Here is a 21,066-nt window from a genome sequence, read left to right on the forward strand (position 1 = left end):
AGAAACAGGAATGGCCCTAGCAAAATATTTGTGCCTTTCCAGTAAAAATACAGTCAAGGTTTTCTTTACTGTTCACATTTCCTGGTCGCAATTTGAACTCCACGTGGACAGGGGGAGGGAGGGACACCCAAGTGCTGGGATCAAATGCACTATTAGTGGATACATGATGCTACCGGAGCTTCTCATAACTTTTGCATTAGCTCATAGCATGGAAATCCCTCCCATTACTGTATTAATAAATATTAAAATGGAACCAGAAACTTACCAGGCTCAGGGGCAGTTTCTGTCCTATCTGTCTGTTGCAGGCTCTATTTGCTGGTATGCGTGGCCATTCCTGTTACTCTTAATAGAGTCCACAGTTTTGCTGGCCTGACACCAAGGATTTACCAAAATCTACTTGTGCTCCTGTGACTGTGAAGCAGCTTGCTTTGCAAAAGGCTTCTTCTGGTCACAGAAGGCTCTCTGTTGGTGTGTTTGCAGCTCAGTGGTGAAAGACAATGGAAGAGTTAATGCTGACTCACTGAGCTGTTGCCGTATGCCAAGGGAGGTGGTTTCTGTTTTCAATGGAATCGAATGGCAATTCTTGGGATAGAGAAGACAAAGGAAGTTGGCCAGGGGATCAGGGCCCCCACATGGGATGGAAAAAGAGCACACTTTACTGGGGCCCAGAGGCCCTGGGGGGCCCAGCCCAGGCTGTAACCCCCATGGGTATGTGTGTGGGAGAGGGCCCATGTAACAAGTTTGTAGTGGGCCCGAAAAAATTATGCTTGGGCCCTGCATGGGATTGTGGGATACTTTTGATGGACTTCCAGGCCCCGAGTTGGAGGGGCTGCATCTACACTGCAAAGTAATAGGGCTTGAACCCTGGGTCACAGCTTGATTCTGGCTTGGGCCCTCCAGCCTCACAGCGTCCTAGGACCCTAGGTCTGAGCCTAAGTGTGAGAGATTTGTGTGTAGATGGAAGTGGGGTCTGGGTGCAAGCCTGAGTTTGAGCCCAGGCTTACAATGCAGTGTAGGCATACTCTATGGCTCGAAGCGAACTGATGCTTTTGCAGAATTGGAGCCTGTAGTTGCTAAGCGATGGGACAAGGCAGGGGTTTATGCAGTACAGGGCCTTTTATTTTCAGGACTGTTATCTCAGACTTCAACTCTTGCAGGTCTACAAGGAAGAGTGAAAGATCTAGGGATGTTAGGTACTCAACTCTCCAGTTAATGTTGCTAGTTAATGTTACTGCTGTTGCTGAACTCGAGCAATGCACATGGCTGTCTTGACAATCTGCGATTGGGGTCAGGACAGAAAAGGTTCTTCTCATGGTGGAAAAGCTGATGTTATCATTCAATCTGCATCTACAACAGAACAATACGCAAGTAATCCTGATGCAGTTATAATGGAACTCTGTGACCTCCTAGCAAAATATAGTGATTTATCATGGCCAGAGCTCTTCAGTATCTAATGCTTTAGTGCTTGTGCAGACAGAATTCCTACTGAAATCAATGAGAGCCTTGTTTATGTAAGGACTGCAGGGTCAGGTCTCTAGTAAACAAATATTGTACCAAATAATTTAAAATGCTGGATCATGTGGGGCCTGGTTCTCCTCTACCTTGCACTGTGCGTTGTCATTTATACCTTGGCAAAGAGTGTCTTAATATGCTACTGCGTGAGTGGAGCATTTCAGTTTGGTGATGTTTGATTCCCACTTTGTGCAGATGTAAATGATGACACAAAGTGAGAGGTAATGGAAGATCAGATCATTAGAACTATATGGAGTTACACCAGTCAAGGATCTGGTCCTTGGTGTTTTACAGCTCTTCCTTCTCCCTTAAAAAGAAAATCTGCTATTCAGAAAGTATCAGTATATAATTTAAATGACAAAACATTGATGTTTATTTAAAGCTTGTCAGCATGAAATATGTATGTACACCAGAATCTTCAAAACCCCTGATTCCAGCAGTGTTTCAATTGCTTGCCTTGCTGTTTTGTTGCTGAATTATTATGACAGCATTATCTAAATGTTAGTGTCTGGCTAAAGGCCAACCTGGTAGATTATACAAGCTGCTTTCAGTCATTTTTGGTGTAATTTAATGCTAGAGAGGGCGGAAAAGCAAGTCTAAAGTTATTAAAAATGTAGATGAGGAGAAAAATACATCGTTAACCATATGCAGTGCCTAACAATTTGGAGAAGGAGCCCATTTCTCGTATTTCTTGTAAATGCTGATAACTGTGTTGCTGCTGAGAGTGCATGAACATAAGGTAAACTTTTCCAGCTTTCATGCATATTTGTAACAACTCATAAGGCTGTGTTTGTCATTTACAGGTATGTTAGCAGTGAGCTGTTAGCTGCTTGGCTGATGCAAAGCATATGCTCTAAAATATTTTTTTCATGTTTATAACTTTTTTAAATGTTCCTCCCCTGCAACTGTGACAATGGAACTGTTCATTCAGTGAACAATGGAGAGGAAGGATGGTCCAGCAGTTAGGACACTAGCCTAGCCATTAATAGACCCAATTTCAATTCCCTGCTCCTCTGCAGACTTCTTCTGTAACTTTGGGCAAGCCTCTTAGCATCTCTGTGCCTCAGTTTCCCATCTGTACAAGTAGGATAATAGCACTTCCCTACTGCACAGGGGTGTTGGGAGGATAAATATGTTAAAGACTCTTTGAGGTGCTCAGATGGCCTTGTAAGAACCTCACATAGAGAGTCCAGTCCAAAGCATGTGTGAATTGAGATTTTTTTGAGGCTTATAACCTGAGCAAATTTTCAAAGGGATGAAAAAAGCCCCCTCCCTGATACCCAGGCAGCCCCCTGCCAAATTTCAAATTCTTTACTCAAAGCATGGGGCCAGTAGAGCTTCTTAGCTAAAATGGATATAAGTTCTTTTTTTTAACATGGGCAAAACAATGTATTTTTCTCTAACCTCATTCTCGGAAACAGTTGAACCATTTTAGCTCAAATTACAAAATAATTCAGCCTGAAGCAGACACCCGACATGGAAAATGTTGGCCCAAACAGTTAGTTTGGCAAAGTTATGCACAGCTGAAAACAGGGCCTTACAATAAAGTGTTAGACAACCTTAACTAAGGATCTCTACCAGCTTCACCTATAATAGAACAATCATTTTCTGCCTCCTTCTGTATCCAACATTTTCAGAGTGGTTTTTGCAGGGAAGAGGAAGAGGAGGAGGACTACTGAAAAAGCCCAGGAAAGGTGCCACTGTGATGATTTCCCTGCCACCTCAGTTCTTGTTAATTCAAAGTGATAAACTGTGTGGATGCCTACAGCAATGCTTTGTTCCATGGGTCTTTCTGTGTAGTCAGCATTCAATAAACTACTAATGGGATGGAGCAAAATACAGAAAAGAAATGAACTGTAATCAATAACATCACTTTAATCGGCCAAGACACTGAAAAGTAAGTAACACGAAATTCATTCAGAAGCAGGAAGGATGCTGGCCTACCAGGGAGTTAAGGAAGAAATTGAAGAGGATAAGATCATTGCAGAGAAGCTAAAGGAATACTTTGAATCTTTTTTCAGTATGACACTTTTTCGAGTTAATGGAAGTTGTATCTGAAAATCCGGCCTACAGAAAATATGGATTTATGTTTCTAACATTAGACACCCATGTTTGCAAATGTTGTCCTTAATCTCTCTGTGCATCAATTTTCCTTTCTGTAAAAAGGACTAAATAACGCTTATCTACCTCACAGGGGATGTGCAAGAATTAGTTAATACCGCTGAAGTTTTTCAACATGAAAAGCATTATATACGTTCTTTTGATCTCATTCATAACAAGCACCTTATGGGAAGTTTCAGATACATTTATTTTACTTCAAAACGACCAAATTTGCATAAGAAATTCACTCCCCTTTACCTCTCAAAGCTTTTCACCTACAAATCAATTCAAGTAGAAGAGGATTATAACCTGCATTTCCCAAATCACATTGTCGAGAACAAGAGCGTTGCCAGGAAATATGGGAAGTTATAAGCCATGATCATTTTTTTATCTTTAAAGCAGCTGAGTTCTTTCTAGCTGCAGTGTTTCTGAACTCAGAAGAACCACCAAAACATTCATAATCCCCCCCCCCAGATTAATCTTGACTGAACGCAGCTTTTTTTCTTTTTCTTTTTACAGGCATTGATTAGGTTTTCAAAATGTCTTGCACCCTTTTTAGTGAAGTGTAAGGGAGTAATAAAAGCTGTAAAGGCACATCGTGTTTAATTCTACAGAAACACATTACCAGTACTTTTTAACATTTTCTAAATGTAGTTGATAAAACAATATTTATTCTTTGACTTTAATAAGATGATAGTTGAGCTGTATCCTTTGCATTCTCCAGCTTTAATTCTGCCTATCAACATTATATTGTCTTTCTCCAACGTCTCCTGCTGTCTAGTTCTTGTGCTCACATCTTCTTGCAGATTATATACTTGGCTGCTGAGAATTAGCTCTCAGGTTGTGAATGAGCAGGATATCAACTGATGAATTATGATGTTATAAATCTATCAAGAAGATTTTATAAAATAAACCATGAGAGCAATGACATTAGACTCCCCTTGCGTTAATGTAGTATTTAGGTAATCTAGCTATCCAGCTGTTTATTATTTTTGTAATACTATGAATGCTAACTGCATTGTATGCTCTTTGGGGCAGGGACTGCCTATTCACTAGGTATAGTCCTTTATTATTTTTCATACTACTATGATCACTACTTAAACCCTGGTCCTGTAATTTGTTGCACATAGGCAGACTTCCACCCCTGTGAGGTGAGTGGGACTCCCAGCAGGTGCAGCAATTTGCCATCATGCTATGAATTGTAGAACTGGGGCCTTAGATTGTAAACTGTGACATAGACTGCAAGCTTTTTGGAGCAGGGACTGTCCTTTCATTATGTATGTGTACAGTACCAGTACAATAGGACCTCTAGGCACTGCCATAATACAAATAATAATGAATGATGCACACTCAAGACTTAGTGTACATAATGTAAACAAAATCCTAACTGCTAAAAATTTCATGCTGCTGTTGCTGTGATGAGGCTCCATGCTGACACTGAGTGGTACAATTATCAGTGCTGATGAGCAGAGTTAATTATCACACTTTCAGACAGAAGCGCTGACCTTAGTATTTATTTACATCATTTTTTGCAGGCAAATGTTGTAAACTGTTTCCCTATATTGTGCCTCAGTGAAAAGAAGAGTCAAAAAGATATCACGTTTCCATCACAAAAGTTAGAGCACTACACAAAATACATACTATGGCCAGGATTCTAAACATCCTGCCCAGGCACTGAAGTCATCAATGAGGGGCTGGCCTAAGGGTATGTCTAGACTGACAGAGGCAAATTCACCGCCGTCAGATTGATCTGTTTGGATCGATTGAGCAGAAGTGAAGACCCGCTCAATCAATCAGGAAGTCAATTCAATTAAACTACCTTCTCAGAAGGTGTAGCGCTGTGTCGACAGGAACGCATTTCCCATCAGCGCAGCAGAGATGGAGCACTAAAGGGAAGTTACGAAGTCGACGGGAGTTACGCGGCTACTCCGACGACTGCCGCTGAATTTTCCAGTAAGTGTAGACCAGGCCTAAGAAAAGATGTAGAACTGAACTCTGAGGAAATAAACCAAGCTGGGAGATTCCATAGTAAACAGTTTTGTCCTTCAGCAAGTTTTATTTGTTTGTTTTCTAACACGATCTGGAAGTAAAAACTTGAAAATTAATCCCATCCTTCCCAGACACACTGTGGAGAAGAATGCAGCCCTCAGACACACATTGGTGTTATTCCATTTATTATTTATTGTTGTCACTATTAGCAGAGTATGGAATAACCTGTGTAGTTGTGTGCACAACTGTTTACATTGTAAGGCATCATTTTGGTTATTTATGACTTTTTCAATCTATCTTCTATGACAGAAATTTGATAGGTTTGGTCTTAGTTTGGGAGAAAATTGTTTTGAAAAATGTTGTGCCAAAATGGCTCAGCTGTTCTCAAGAATGAAGCGGGGGGAGGGAATAAACTTTCTCTCGCTCTCTTTTTTTTAAATAACAATGCAGGTACAAAAAACAGCTTTAGTACATCAGTGATAGATGGGAGAAACATGAAATTTGACAGGGAGATAGTCACAGATCTGCCTTTTGATGCTCTGGAGACATTTGATAATAGTCAAAGTTATGAGAGTTTGGACATGTATTTTAAACATTCACATTAAATTTTGTAATGCAACCTTTCAGTGGTTGCCAATGGTCTGTTGGTTCTGCTCATATGCATAACTCAGGAAAATTTGTAGGCAGTGCTGTGTCTTTCTCTACAGTTAGTGAATGAGCACTGTGGGTCATGGGACATATCACAGATTGTGTGGCTCCAAAGGATTTCTGTTGTCTTCTGTCTGATATAGAAATTTGTGTGTGGAAGGAGACAAAGCTCCTGCTTCATTGCTTGCTTATATAGTGCCTGTCTAGAGCATTGCACTGCTGTCTAGCAAACATGAATATTCCTCCAGAGGAACATGGAGGAATTTATTTTATTTTAATTTATTTATTTTCTTCACTTTTCATTGAAAACAAACTTTTTAAAAATTCCATTTAAATACACTTTAAATATGTTAAGGTTTTAAAGTTAAGCATTCATAAAGGAGGAAAGAATAAAGTTGAGTGGCTATGGAACATTACCTGTGTCCCTTTTGCACATATGCATTATGATATAGTCTTTTATTACCTGATCATATAGTATTTTTCTGCAAGAACCTGCCTCATTTGGTTCATATGTTGGCAAAGAATGAGGCAGGACTGTGTGGCAAGTTGATCTGGAATCCAGAGCACCACTCTTATTGTATGATATGTCATGAAGGAAGGGTGTATGTAGCACCACTGCCTCATACGCTCCAGAAGTGGCAAATTCTAGTCCGCCATTCTTAATGATGCGGTTGGGCAGTTTGAAGTCTTGTGCTCCCAGTCATTGGAGAGGGCAGGCATAGAGCTTAGAAGATGCATGCTGATGCCCCAGGTCATTATTCAGGTTTTTGAGTAACTCAGAAAAAAGGAAAACTGAATCTTTGAAAAACCTGTCTCCTGCTTCACCTCCATTTCTGCATTTCCTTTAAAGCTTAAGAGCTATTTTGAGCCTCTGGGTTCTTTTGTTCTTCAGGGAATTCATTTTCTATTATCTCCAATTCTATTTGTATTTCTTACAAATAAAAGCAGTTTTCCTATCACTAGGGTCCCAGGCCTAAAAATACATGCAGTGACATAGACAAGATGTGTGGTGAGATTTTTAAAATGTACTTTGTCTTGTTAGGAACACACCCAGTCCACTGATTAGTCAACAAAACCCCTCAGGAGCCAACTCCCACAGCCTAGAATCAGCAATACATTCTCTGTTACATGCAGTGAGTCACTGGAGTTTTTAGTGGCGACTACTTCCTTGTACTTGTTCCTTTTTCCAGTGCAGTGCAGGGAGAGGAAGACAGGTGAATCCCATCATGGCTTCTGTGAGCTTCCTACGAATGGCCCTCCTGAAATGGTACTGACTCTTCTAGAAGAGGAGAATCAGGTAGAAAAGGTGCTGAGTATAGCTTTGGTGATTCTGTTCATTAAATACATCCTGCCTGGCACTCTCACCCCTTGAACTTTCCTTTGTATTTTATCTTTTCATTGCTGGCTTGGTGTTTGTCATGTTGATAGGCACTGGCTTCCTGGAAACACTAGGTACCATTATGAGACCACTGAGGCCTAAAGTAAAAAGGAGGAAATGGCAAGAAATATAAAGTCTGTCTCTAAACCAGATAGATAGATGAATGGACTTAGTTATACCTTATGTTCAGATAGAGTCAGTCTTAGGTCTTGTTATGTAACTGCACCTACAGCTGCTTCAAATAACAGCCTAAAGCAATTACAGTGTCATTGTTTATAAGGGGGAAATAGATGTCCCCAGACTGTTAACTATACTTGAAGTGGGTGTATTGTCACAGAGGAATGTATGTGTATAGATTACAGGGGGAGTGGTAGCAACTCATTTATTTATAGTCAATTACACTTTACGTTATAAAAACATTTCCAACTATTTTTAAAAATATCTTTAATGCCGCTGCAGTTTGTAGCGGGAACCTGAAACTTGGCAGAATCAAGTAGCCTAGCCAAAGTATCCTATTAAAGAGCTTATTAGGAAAGATGAGTAGAATATGACCCTAGAAAACTGCCAGAAGAGACCTTCTTTGGTAAAGTGAATTCTTAGAAACCTTTTAGCATGGTCCCTAGGAGAGGAGTAAAATGAGATTATGTAAGGAATTTAATTATGCGTGAATGGCTTTAAAAGAATTTGTATCATGGACTTGAAGACGAGAGGGTGTTGTTAAAGAGAGCTTATACCCCTACTCTGACTTTTATAGATAAATGCAAATTTGATAATTTGAGAGATGGATTAACTAGTATTTTGTAGATGGGTGAGATTGGGTTGTAGTGATATAGAAGCCTATGGCAGAGGTGGATCTGAAGCCAAAATAAGACAAAAAGTTGAAAGTAATTTTGAGGGGTGAGGTGTTTTCATTGTGACTGAATAATAATTAGTGACATGGGTATTAATATGACAGTAAATAACAGGGAAAAGAAAACGCTTGTCATTGTTCTGAGGTTGAATAATCAGTCTTGGCAGATAAATAATGGTTCAGCAAGCTAAGCAGAAAGTTAATCTGCCTACTTTAGGAAAGCTGGAGAACGGCTGCAAAGTCTTCCAGTCTCTTGGCAACACTCAGAAATTACTTTGGTTTTTTAAAACCCAGACAAATTAAGATCCATGATGTCTAGTGATGGCTTTGGATTTATTTTTGGGTTATGCTTTCATTTCATATACATACTGTCGGGTATCAGAAGGCTGACAAAATGGCAATATATTCTTGAGTGACTGGGCACCATTCCATCAGTAAGGCTGAAATAGAAGTTTTCAATTTAACAGTAGCTGTAAACCTGTCATTTGTAAAAATCACAATAAAATGGCAAAAAATAAAACGGCAAGTGACCTTTCCCCACTTTGAATTCTACATGGTGGATCAATGAAAATTGAGCTGAGAAAAAAGAATAAGAGTTTCAAAATGATCCCTTTATGGAAGTTATTCATGGGATTGTCACACCTTTTGCAAACAAAACAAACTCAGGGATCTGGGCTTTTTTCCACATGCCACTCGTTACGTGCTGATCAATACAATATTGTTGATGTATGTGTGGGGGGGTGTTCATTTGTGTAATGATTTTTTACTTTTTCTCCATAATTAAAAAAAATGCACCAAGCTGCACCCACTTTGCTTAGAAGTGGCGATGTAACAGGTCTAATCAGGGCAAAACCTGAGAGAAAGGGAAAATGAGTCCTGTATTGGCTGTTGATGTAGAAGCTGAGTGAATGGACTATGGAGTAATATACAGCAGGAACCAATTATTAATTCCCCTCCATCTAGAATTTTAAATTAGAGATGGGCCTGAACCAAACCTGATATCTAAACATCTCTGAACTTTGAGGAAGTTTAAAAGCACAGCCAATCTTCGTAGTTCAGGGCTGGTCTACACTGGTGGCAGTGATCGACATTACGTAGCTTATGTATCTCCCGTTGATGTACTTACGTTCACGTAGTGTGGTATCTTCAGGGCGCTGTGTCAATGGGAGATGCCCTCTCGTCAATGCAGTCTTACTCCTTTAGGGGAGGTGGATTAAAGGAGTCAACTGGAGCGTGCCCTCTGATCGCCTGAGAGGGTCTACACAGACCTGCTCTATCGATGCCGCTGAATTCATACCCTCAGACTAATCTCTGTTTAAAATCCTAATTTCTGTACAGAAATCTCCAACCTAGTTTAAGATCAGTTCATTGACACAATTCTATTTTTAAATATTTTCTCACATATTCCCGCTATCTCTTTCCATACTTGTTTTGGCCAAATCTGGTGTAAGTGGCTGCAGTACCATCCAAGTCAGACTGGCATTTGCGTACATCAACCCTGAGTTTGCCCTTCAATCTTCAAAGCATTGACTAATCTACCTGTCCTTCTCTTTCACCGTTCTGGCATATTAGAAATGTTGTGACTCATTTCTGCGATCCTAAATCTAAATTCACAAGATGTGCTCCATGCAAGAGATAATTCTTCTGGTTAGGTTTAGTCAGACCGAACCCCATGGTTAATTTGTTATGGGTGTAGCAATCTGAGCTCATAGAGCACTAGACAATACCACATGTTATTGTGATTATTGGAAAAAAATGTGCGTGGGTGTACATTTTTCTAGTTAAACTAACTGTGCATTGAAGAAGATTTGCTGTTTTGTCAATATCCAGAGTGATGTGGAATGAGTGCATTGTGTTGGAAGATGGCTTAATTATGGACTTGCTAAATTGCCACTGATTTGCTGTGTGACTTTGGACAAGTCACATAGGCTGTGTTTTTCAAAACTAGCCAGGGGATTTGGATACCAGCATGGACATGGCCTAAAATAAATCAGCACCTCAGTACATGGTTTAAACAAGATGGCAAAATTTTGCATCCCATCATCTGACATTTTAAAGATCAGTAATAGGAGCTGCTTATGAGCAGTGACACATTTTCTGTTCCCATGTATTTAATGTGAGCAGCAAAGTGGTCATGGATGTGTAGGGAATCAATCCTAAAGGTCTTGCACCACTTACAAGCACAGGTTCTGGAAAATGGGTGCTGCTGCACCCCCTGGCTTGAAATGGTTTCCATCATATTCAGGGTTTACAGTTTGGTTCAGTGGCTCTCAGCACCCGCCCCCATACAAATGTGTTCCAGCACCCCTGCTTACAAGATAACTGTATTTGTTGTACCTAACTAGAGCTGAAAAGCCCAGACCCAATCTCTCCCTCCCCAGCCTCCACAGATCTCTAATGAGATCACTCGGAAGCAACACATTCAAAGAGAGGCTCCCCTCCACCCCCCAAGCACACATTGCCCCATTTCTTTGTCCAAGATGTTACTTGTGTGTCTGATGTGACCTAGGCTCATCTCCCTCTCCTCTTTGACTAACTGCTCTAGCCTACGAATCACCTCTGACAGTTATGGGTGAAAGATGTTAGTAATGAGTAATGATGTATTTTCTTTCATTGATCTATAGGGGCTTTCACAAGCCTAGCTTCTTGTGCGGAGAGTAGATTCTGTGGAATTCACATGCTCTATAATTTAAACTATATCAAGACGTTCATCATATGAGGCACTGTGGGATTTTATAAATCTAAATAAATAAATACATAATTAATAGTGTCACACAGATAAACATATTCTCCAAGCCTCCAGTGGGAATAGAAAAGGAAATGGATTGACCTGAATTTCTGTATCTTCCTTTGTTGTTTAAAAGTGGCAGCTCTCCACAGCTTCCAAATGTCTGTCATCTTAAATGTGTCATGCATTTCTGTCTTTGCAGGTGCTGACATTGTGCAGTGGCTCATGAAGAACCTCAGCATCGAAGACCCAGGTAATATGACGGTTGAAACTGAACAACCTACCTGTATTGTGTGTGTGTGGCATTAGATACTATATACCTTTCTGCAGTGGAGTCTAGTACTGATAAAGCAATGAGATTGTAATCAGCTGAAGAGAAGTGGGAAGGAAAGAGAGATGAATCATATTTACTGTCCCTCAGCATATCAGTGAATTGTAGAACCTTGTTTTACTAACTCCAGAGTCCTAAACAATACTTTCAAACCATTTGTTAAACATTTATCTAGATGAGAAGGCCTGTTTCACTTGAAGACTGGGGCCCTGACTCTACACCTAAGGGCAGATCCTCAGTTGGTGTACATTTGCATAACTCTGAAGTCAGGGGAGCTTTGACAATTGCAGCAGCTGGGGATCTGTCCCCTGATGTGCTGCTTGCATGAGAGGGAAAAGATTGAAGTTGCCACCTGTGCTGCCAAAAGTTGCAGAACAGCATTCCTTTCCCTCAGTGCATTTCCATCCAAATAAAGCCCTTTGCTCCCTTTTTATGATTTGTTTTCATACTAATAAAGATGCTGTTAGCAGTCTGTCATTCCAGCTCTTTGTATAAGTTAGAGACACGCTGGGATTCACTGTTGGAACGAGTTTCTTGTCCTGGTAGTGGACAAGGTGATTTGAATTGAATCTCACAATGTAGAGCGGTGTGACACCTGTAAGCATCAATGGGGACATTTTCAGTAGAGTCGGACCCTATGCTATTACATTGGTTTTCACTTTTGTATAATTTGTTTGGACAGCTGAAGGATTCACTGTGGATACAAAATGGCATGGATACACTAAGTCTGACTGTGAGTCACCATCAGATCTGCTGAGAGCAGTGGATTCCCTAGTGTACATCTGTCTGACAGATTTCTACTCTTTTCTTTCTTTTCCTACTCTCATACAGTGGAATCAATACACATGGGAAGTCTTATAGCAGCACAGGGCTATATCTTTCCAATCTCAGACCATGTCCTTACCCTAAAAGATGATGGGACCTTCTATCGTTTTCAGGTGGGTGAGCCCTCTGCTTCCTACATCGTTGCTTATATTATCACTGAAATGTTTACCTGTATACTGTGAGCAGCCAGTGCTGTTGAAGTTCATACAACACATAGATCCCTTTACTTATTGAGATCACTTGGACACAGCCGTGAAGTACTGGTGAAGTCCCTTTAAGAATGTTTGTTCTACAGTCCCAAAGCATGCTTATCTGATGCCTGAATCAAAACCCCAAGTCTTGAGGTAAGTAGTTTTCAGAATCTGAACCTGGCCCTGAATTTTGTAGCTAGTTTGCTACATGTAATTGGCTGGACCAACTCCCAACATTAAGGTGTTAAATATCTGCATCCAGATTTTGCGGCTCAGTTCCATGCTCAGTTTTATATTTGGTTAGTTGGATCATATTTCAGATAAAGCATAGCTTTGGAAGTCGAAAGGTCAGGGTTCCATTTTTGGCTCTGCCACAGTCTCTGTGACCTTGGCAAAAATCACTTAAATGCTCTGTACCTCAGTTTCCCGTGTTGACTCTGTTCCCAGCTGCATCGTGTTTAACTGCAGGACCTAGTTATGTTACACATCCTTCCTGAAATCTGCTGATCCAAATCCTCCCGGCTGATTCACTGACTGTGCTGCAGAAGCTCCTTTTCTATAACAGTTTGTCTTTTATTGAAAATGAACAGGAAAGTACAAACCTAGAGCTCGTTGTGTCAAGTTTCAAGCTGAATTTGTTTCACCGTTTCATGTGGGCCATGGTAGTGTTAAGAATACCTGGCTTTTCTATAGAGCTTTTCATCCATAGATCTAAAAGCGCTTTGCAAACATTATCCCCGTTTTACAGATGGGGAGCTGAGGCTCAGAGAAGCGAAGTGACTGGCCCCAGACTCACACCCAGCAGGCCTGCAGCAGAGCTGGGAATAGAATCCGGGTTGCAGTGGTCTATCCACTAGGCGACTTGTCTTTCTGTCATCTCTCTCCTGTTTACTCTTGCCTTCTCCATCATCTGACTCCTCCCTTCCTTTTGTCTTGCCCTTTGTTTAGCTATTATTGATAAGGCTTTCACCTATGCTGCTGCTGCCACTACAGTGCCTTACTGCTGCACATAGTTTTTACTTAAGAAGCAGATGTGTAGATTAATTACTAAATAGTCATTAACTCACCTGTCCCATTGTACTTTCCCACTGGGACTTATTAAAAGGCCTATCAAGAAAGGTTAATTAGCAGGATGTCATCTCCAGCTGTCAAAAACTACTATCCTCCACCCCATCAGCCAGGCTCCAACATCAGTGTCACATTTAACTCCCCTTCCCCATTTTCATCCCACATACACAATGTCACCAAATCCATGTTGTTTTTCCTTACAGTGTCTTTTTCTCTAAAAGCTTGTCCACCCCTTGCTCATCTCTCGGTACCTTGCAACGTATTTTGCCCCACCCATTCTATACAAAAATATTCTGCTAGAATCACCTTCCTACTCCACTAATCTGAATATATCAGCCTCTTGTCTTCACATGGAATGCGTCAGGAAAGCATTTGGACCAAATATTTTTTGACACCTTCATGTGCTCACGAACAGTTCTTCTCACTGCTCTTTGGCACAAAGATCTGTTGTCTTACATGCATGTACAGTGCTATGTCCACCTCTGGCACTTATAATAATAGTGCACTGTAACTCATGTAGCTACAGGGAAGTTACTCTTTCATGCACATTAAAACTGGAATGTAACCACTATGTCGTTTATATTGTTGTAATTAACTGTCGCAGAAAGTTTAAACTGAGTGGTTACAGTGTACTCTCCTGAGCAAAACAGAAAAACAGTGATGGTAGTTTGAGTCCTGCTTTCAAAACTACAATATTAGATTGGTCTTTGAAATTAGGCAAAACTATTCTCCCGTTCTTAGTCTGAATTGTACTGTCTGTTTAATTTAGACTGTAAATTGGGGCAGCAGACTGTGTCTTCCTCTGTGCCGAGCACATTAACAGTGCTCATAAACCTATGATATGTGATGATGTGTAAAAAGGCCATAGGAGCATTCTCCCACTCCTTGAAGATGGCTCTAGGTAAGAACAGGTTCTTTTGGGGTGAAGAAGGCTATGTACTGGTCTTTTCATCCATCCCTAGGCACGGAATTCAGAGGAAGAGTTTGCTGATACCCTACTGATGGCTCAATCCTGTGTCCACTAAAGTCAATGGCAGTATTTTCATTGATTCAGTGAGAACAGGGTTTGGACCTTAGGCTATCAGGGGCATCATAACATTTATAATTTTCAGATGCACTGAGGTTTTTTGTTGTTGTTATTGTTTAATCTTAAATGAAATTGTTAAAATACGATGTTCTGTTTTTCAGGCCCCATACTTTTGGCCTTCAAACTGTTGGGAACCAGAAAATACAGACTATGGTGAGAATAAAATATTCTAGTTTTTTAAAGTTCCTGTTGAAAGTGTCAGCAGTAACACCATTGCTCTATAGAAATTATTTCTTAGTGGTCTACAGCACTTCATGCTCTGAGTTTCCTCTTCAATGCCACATAAGGGCCATATCACATGCCATCCTTACATTAGGTGAAATGCCACCTCTACTGAAGTCAATGGGAGTTTGTCATTGACTTCCATGAGGCCAGGATTTCACCCACCGAGTAGTACCTTTCTTCTCAAATAGTCCTATTGATTTTAACAGGACTGCTTGGAGTGTAAGATGATAGTCAATGTGAAGGTGTCAAAATCTCCCTCATAAGAATTAGTAGCGTCTAATAGCATGAAGATTGCTTCTGTGGTGAAATATTCTCTGATCTGTAGCTGAATTTGAACTATTGGTCAATAAGTGTTAATTCTGTTTGGGCACTGAACTGGCTGATCAATAAATAGTTATCTAACCAACAATAACATACAATTCACAACATCAAACAAAAAGTAAGCTTTTCTGATACATGGCTTTAAAAACACGAAAAGGGAAAATACGTTTAAATTACCAGATGATAACTGGTGACAGGAGAATAATAATGATGGTTTATGAGTTAATAAACCACAGAACTTTGTATTAAACATCTGAGTGGCTAAGGACAGAAATAATGGGTAAAGAAAATATAGCAATGTTGTTGTCTTTAGCTGTCTCTGTGCATTATTACTCTCTCTAGTAGCACTACACTGTTCTCATATTTATATGATAAAATCAGTTATTCCGTCCCACTGTGGCATTGGTAGAGGAAGTGAATGCATCTGTGTGCTCATAAAACAAGGGCTTCTGGAAGGGTTTCTTTTTAAAAGATCTCGCAGTAACTAAGGCCAGTTTATAACCCCAAAAAATCGTTCCCCTCCCCCCTAGGCAGCAATCATTCATCACTGTGGATTTTGGAAATAATATTTGTTAGGGCAAAGGGGAAGCCCATAACAGTGTCCGCCATATTAGAGATTATTTGCAATCCTTATTAACATCTTTCTGTGTTTGCCTAAGTGTAGGGAACACCTACAAAAAGCCATGGTAAAAGTCAGAGTAATGTTAATTATTTACAAAGGCATTTCTAAATATTTTAATGATAACCACTATATATAATGTGCGTGCACAGTTACACTGAAAATACTTTCTGAACTTATTATTGAAACAATCTGGATACAGAAGATTTTTTTCTGTAGCGTTAAGTAAAGAACTGGATTTAGAAGTCAGATTATTGTACTGCAGTGCAATGAGTGTAATAATGCCCCTCAAAGAAAGGCCCTATACGACCTGCCCGAAGGCTGAAAGTGCTGCAGGTGCGTTAGCTTAGAGTCCTGTAGGGCTCATTTTCACATATCCAAGAAATCTGTCACACGTGGTTAATATCAACATTTGTATATCAATTAAGGCTGTCCATGTGGATCCTTCAGAATCCTGAATAAAGCCCAAACTGCCATTTTTCAGCTAAACCCAAATAAAATGGACGTCTCAGTAGCTGTCTATACGTTTTTCACAATGTATTGTGACGCCTTAAAATACATTTACATTTACTGGCCTTCTGTTGATAATTCAGTTCCTGGAATGTGGAAAAAACCCTAAGACAACCAGATCTGGATTTATTTTGACTCTATAAATGGCTTCCAGATGAAACTACTGTTGAAATATATAAATACCAGGAACAGCAATACTTGAATTAATCCAGTCTAGACCCTGTACCTCTAATGCAATATATGAATCTCCTATGTAGTGCTAGTCAAAAATATTCGTCCATTTTTTTAACAGAAAATTAGGGTTTTAACTAAATGAAGTTTTTGGTGGAAAGGTCTATTTGATTCAAAATTTTCATTTTGTCAGAAAATTGAAAATCCATGTTTTTCAATGAAAAGTTGATGTTTTCTATTGAAAATTTTGATGAGAAATATAATTCCCCTGATAAAACCTCACTTTCTGAGCAGTTCTACTTCTACAGACTGTGAGACAGATTGTATCCAGCCCTGAAAGAGACTAGGAGAGGGTGTATAATAGAGAATTTCCCAAAATTTAGATCCAGGTTCAGATTTCAAAGACCCCAAAAATCAGAGACTTGGGCCCATGCTATGTAGTTTGGATCTTAATCTGAATTTGACCCAATTCCTGTATAGGGTGGGATTCTGTGTTCTGGTTTCAGCCCAAAATAAAGGTGGGGAATCAGTTGCAAAGTCCTGATTCTAACTTCCCCAAAATGCAGGATGGCACAGAACACACTGGGCCCATATCAGCCCCCAGCATATACACTCACAGCAATCACCATGGCAACTAGTTGTGGTGTTGGACAAAACAATTTGGGAATAAGCAGGTGGAGCTGATGAATCTTAAAAGCAAAGAATCAGATCCAAAGAGGTGCTCAGCTCCTCAGGATTTGGCCCAAATTGCTAGTTCCATATCAATATTCTGAATATTTTCAATAAAAAAGGGAAAGGAAATGCAGACGAGATACAGGGCCATTCCAAATAACAGTTCCTCTCACTTCCTGTTTCCAGGTGGGACAAGGATGCTCAAGAGGGGGGTGAGGAGGTAGCAGAGTAATGGCACTGACCCCTTCCACACCAGCTCTGGAGCATGGCCAATGCACTGATGAGAGAATCTTTTGCCAGCCCCAGTAGCGATTATGCCTTTTTTGATAAAGCCATAATATAGCCCATGACATGTAAGCAGAGCTGTGTCTAAATAAAATGTCTTTTCATGCTTATTACTTGAAATGTCTCCAGATCTTTAAAAGCTAGATCCTCCCTTGAGATTTGAGAGACCCCGGCCGGGCACAGGAAATGTTAGCTAGATATCTAGCTCTATCATCCCTTAGGTTGGTGAACAATACCCACATGCACAACAATGTTTTTGGTGGTGGTTGGGTCTCTTTCATCCTGTAGTAACTGCCCTTATCTTAATTGTTTTCATTATGGCTCTCCCCTCAGCCATCTATCTTTGCAAGCGGACCATGCAGAACAAAGCTCGGCTGGAGCTGGCGGATTATGAAGCCGTAGGTATACTGATGTTACAGTTCATGGGGAGGGAGCAATGCTTTGTTTGTAAACTGAATCTTCTTAGTGGTTTGAATTCATCCTGAGCAGAAAGCGCTCTCTCTCTCTCTCTCTCTCTCTCTCTCTCTCACTATTATTTTCAAATCATTGTCATGGTTAATCCTTGAGAGAACATCAAACTCATAAATGACGATGTCCATGATACACATTTTAGTTTCTCAGCTTTAAGCATCCACAGCATACTCCATCAGAGATCTGGGACAAGCTGCATAAGAGCTTGCATTGGGGCTGCTTTTCTGATTAGCTTTTTTTTTTTTTACAGGAGACAGTGATTAATATGGTAAAGTGATAAATGTTCAGATATATTACAAGGCTGGCATTCTTGGACAATTACATTGCCGCTGATGCATATCAGATATTTGTAGACTCTAAAAAGAATGATTTATAAAAAATAAATAAATTTGAGCTAAATTTTCCAAATTCCATATACAGGTATTAGCTATTTTTAGTCAAGAGGCATTGTCAGGCTAAAAAGCAGAAGTATGAAAATGCCCTTCACCTATATTACAAGTAGTTTTGTTTTTTGTATTACTCTGAATGTAGACAATGAAAGCATTCTAGCCATCTGCACTTTTGCCTGTAACCAGACTCTAGTCAATTTCATTTTCAGATTCTAGTTTCCTAGCTCAACAGAGTAGTGATTGAATTTCAAATACTCCAGTGGAATGTTTGTTTAAAAAACTGTTTCTAATTTTATAAAAACATTTGTATTGGTTTTAAGTTTTCTTTTAAAATGAACAAACAGACAAAATTAACTCCTCCCTCTCCCCCATCTTGTTGTTACAAAATCTAAATTTAGGAGCAAATATGACCTAACAGTGACTTTTTAATATAAATAGGTTGGGTGTATCTAATTCATAGCCTGTCCTATCCCCATCATGCTACAAATGTGCCCTGTGCTGACTAAAGATAAAGGAGGAACCCTCTGTTGATTGTTTTTGCACACAAAGAGCTATGTATACTCCACTGGATCCTTGCATACAAGTCTTGTTGATGGCAATAAGAATGGTATATATACAAACTGAGGACAAAATATGGTCTTCAGTGACTGACTGGACACTAGAGTCATACTGCTGCTGCATCCACATATGGATTGCATTTCCATGTACAGTAGGAAATAACAGTAGACAGAATTTTTTAGCCACAATATACTGAGTTAAATTCTGCTCTAATCTAAATCTTCCACTTCCCACTGGGCCAGAGAGAGAGAGTGAGAATGACTCTATAGCCTAGCAGATAACCCAGTATCCTGGGAAACCCAAGTTCCAGTCCCTGCTCCACTAACTAATTAAGTATTTTATTAAAAAATGGAAAAGCTTCAACAAGACAGATTGAAAAAGATCCATCCCAGAGTACTTTATAGTAAAGGGTGATGGCAGCCTCTTGGCAGGTGGAAGACCTGAGTTTGAGTCCTGGTCCCAAGCAGGCAGAGCTGAGATTTCAACCCAGATCTCTCATATCCAGGAAGAGTGCTCTAACCACTGGGTTATTGAATATAAGGGCATCATCTCCTCCCCCTGTGTTTTGTGCGGAGCCTAATCCAGTAGAGGTAGGCAGATACCTAGTTTGAGGATCCACTGAGGTTTAGGCGCTGAGCAGCTAGCTCCATGGTGTCAGGAATTAGGAAGATTTGCGCATAGCCAGCAGAAGAAATAAAGGGCTTGTCTATATGGGAAGTTGGGTGGAATAAGATAGGATGTGAAATTAAATTCACTAGCTATTCTGCATTAATGCCCCATGTGTGCACCCTTAATCTGCATTGAGTGTCTTTGTGCAGTTAAGCTTATCCTCTTTTAAGTTACAAAGCTAAACCTCAGAAAGAAACTTAGAGTGCCTGTGGGGAGTTAGTGCAGAATAGTTAGTGCACTTTAATTTCACACCCTAACTTCCCATATAGACAAGTCCTCAGGAACCTAGAGGACTTTTCTAGCAGAAACTTAGGCTCCTAGGGAATGTAGGTGCCTTTGGGGGTAGGCAGTAACCGAGCAGTGATTTTGAGGATCTAAATTTCGGACCTAAGCACCTAAAGTGGCAGTTTGGCACCTAAATTCCTTCGTGGATTTAGGCCACATATTGTATCCTCGAAATGCACGTAGCGCTCTCAGTAACACAATCCTTGAACAACAGGCAGGCTGTGGAATATTAAAATCCACAGGCATTGTATATACTTTTGTTGGGTTGTCCCTTCTGCATTTCTCCAGTTTCATTATTAAAAATATGATAAATAAGTATTCAGGCAACTGACCAACTGTAAGTTCTGTAAGGATCCCTTATAAAGAAACCAAAGGTCTGTTCAGCATCATGAGCAGCACCCACACTTACACATATGCAATGAAGCTACAGAACTAAGTACTTTTTCATGTGAGTGTCCATGGAGAATAGTAATGCTCTAATGATGGCAAACCATCATTTGGTGTCCTGTCATGTTCTCATTTATCACATGATTAGAGATCACTTCAGAATTGCAAACTTGCCCTCTTAATAAGAGACGGAGAGATCATATGGGCACTAACTCTTCCTATAGCCATTATACCAAATAAAGTCAGTGGAGTAATGGTGATATAAAACTGGGGCAAGTGAAAGGAGAAACAGGTATATTGAATTGGGGAGGAATCCCTGCATGATTATTTTTATAAACTTTTTTGGAGGGGATATGCTCAGTGGAGGAGTCTTCCATTTTCTCTCCTTGTATAAATCCTCCTTAAATCAACCTCACCTCTCAATCTGCCAAAGGTGATCTCTGCAGGAGATGCTTTCTTCTGGTCATGGGATCTGCTGCACATTCAGAGGGTCCCTAAATTTCTACTGGCAAGCCATAGTATGGACTGGAGGATTAAGTTCAGGTACCCTTATGGCTTTTTTTCCTTGTTGGCCAAATATAAACCTGATTCTTCTCTCAATTACACCAGCTTTACCCTGATGTCACTCCAATGACTTCAGTGGATTTACTCCTGGTTTACACCAATATACAGTGGGCATAGTTAAGTTATCTTTTGCCTTGCTTACCAACTACTGCTGATTTGAGTGGTTATTCCCTGTACCCATAATTCAGGAGAGCATCACAACTCAGGACCGCACTTAAGCATGTACTTAATTT

At 40.1% G+C, this 21,066-nt stretch overlaps 1 protein-coding gene across 4 annotated transcripts in view; it reads left to right on the forward strand.

Moving 5' to 3' along the window:
• Positions 1-21,066, forward strand: part of RGS6 (regulator of G protein signaling 6) — a 470,201-nt gene that overhangs the window by 368,002 nt on the left and 81,133 nt on the right. For all 4 annotated transcript variants that reach the window (XM_067557853.1, XM_067557849.1, XM_067557850.1 and 1 more), the window contains 4 exons: positions 11,408-11,458; positions 12,368-12,474; positions 14,809-14,860; positions 17,844-17,908. In XM_067557853.1, coding sequence (XP_067413954.1) covers positions 11,408-11,458; positions 12,368-12,474; positions 14,809-14,860; positions 17,844-17,908 — 275 coding nt within the window. The remainder of the gene's footprint in view (positions 1-11,407; positions 11,459-12,367; positions 12,475-14,808; positions 14,861-17,843; positions 17,909-21,066) is intronic.

Source organism: Emydura macquarii, unplaced genomic scaffold, assembly GCF_026122565.2.
Source record: "Emydura macquarii macquarii isolate MOO-44397 ecotype Brisbane River unplaced genomic scaffold, CSIRO-AGI_Emac_v2 contig_1876, whole genome shotgun sequence".
NCBI classification, from domain to species: Eukaryota; Metazoa; Chordata; order Testudines; family Chelidae; genus Emydura; species Emydura macquarii.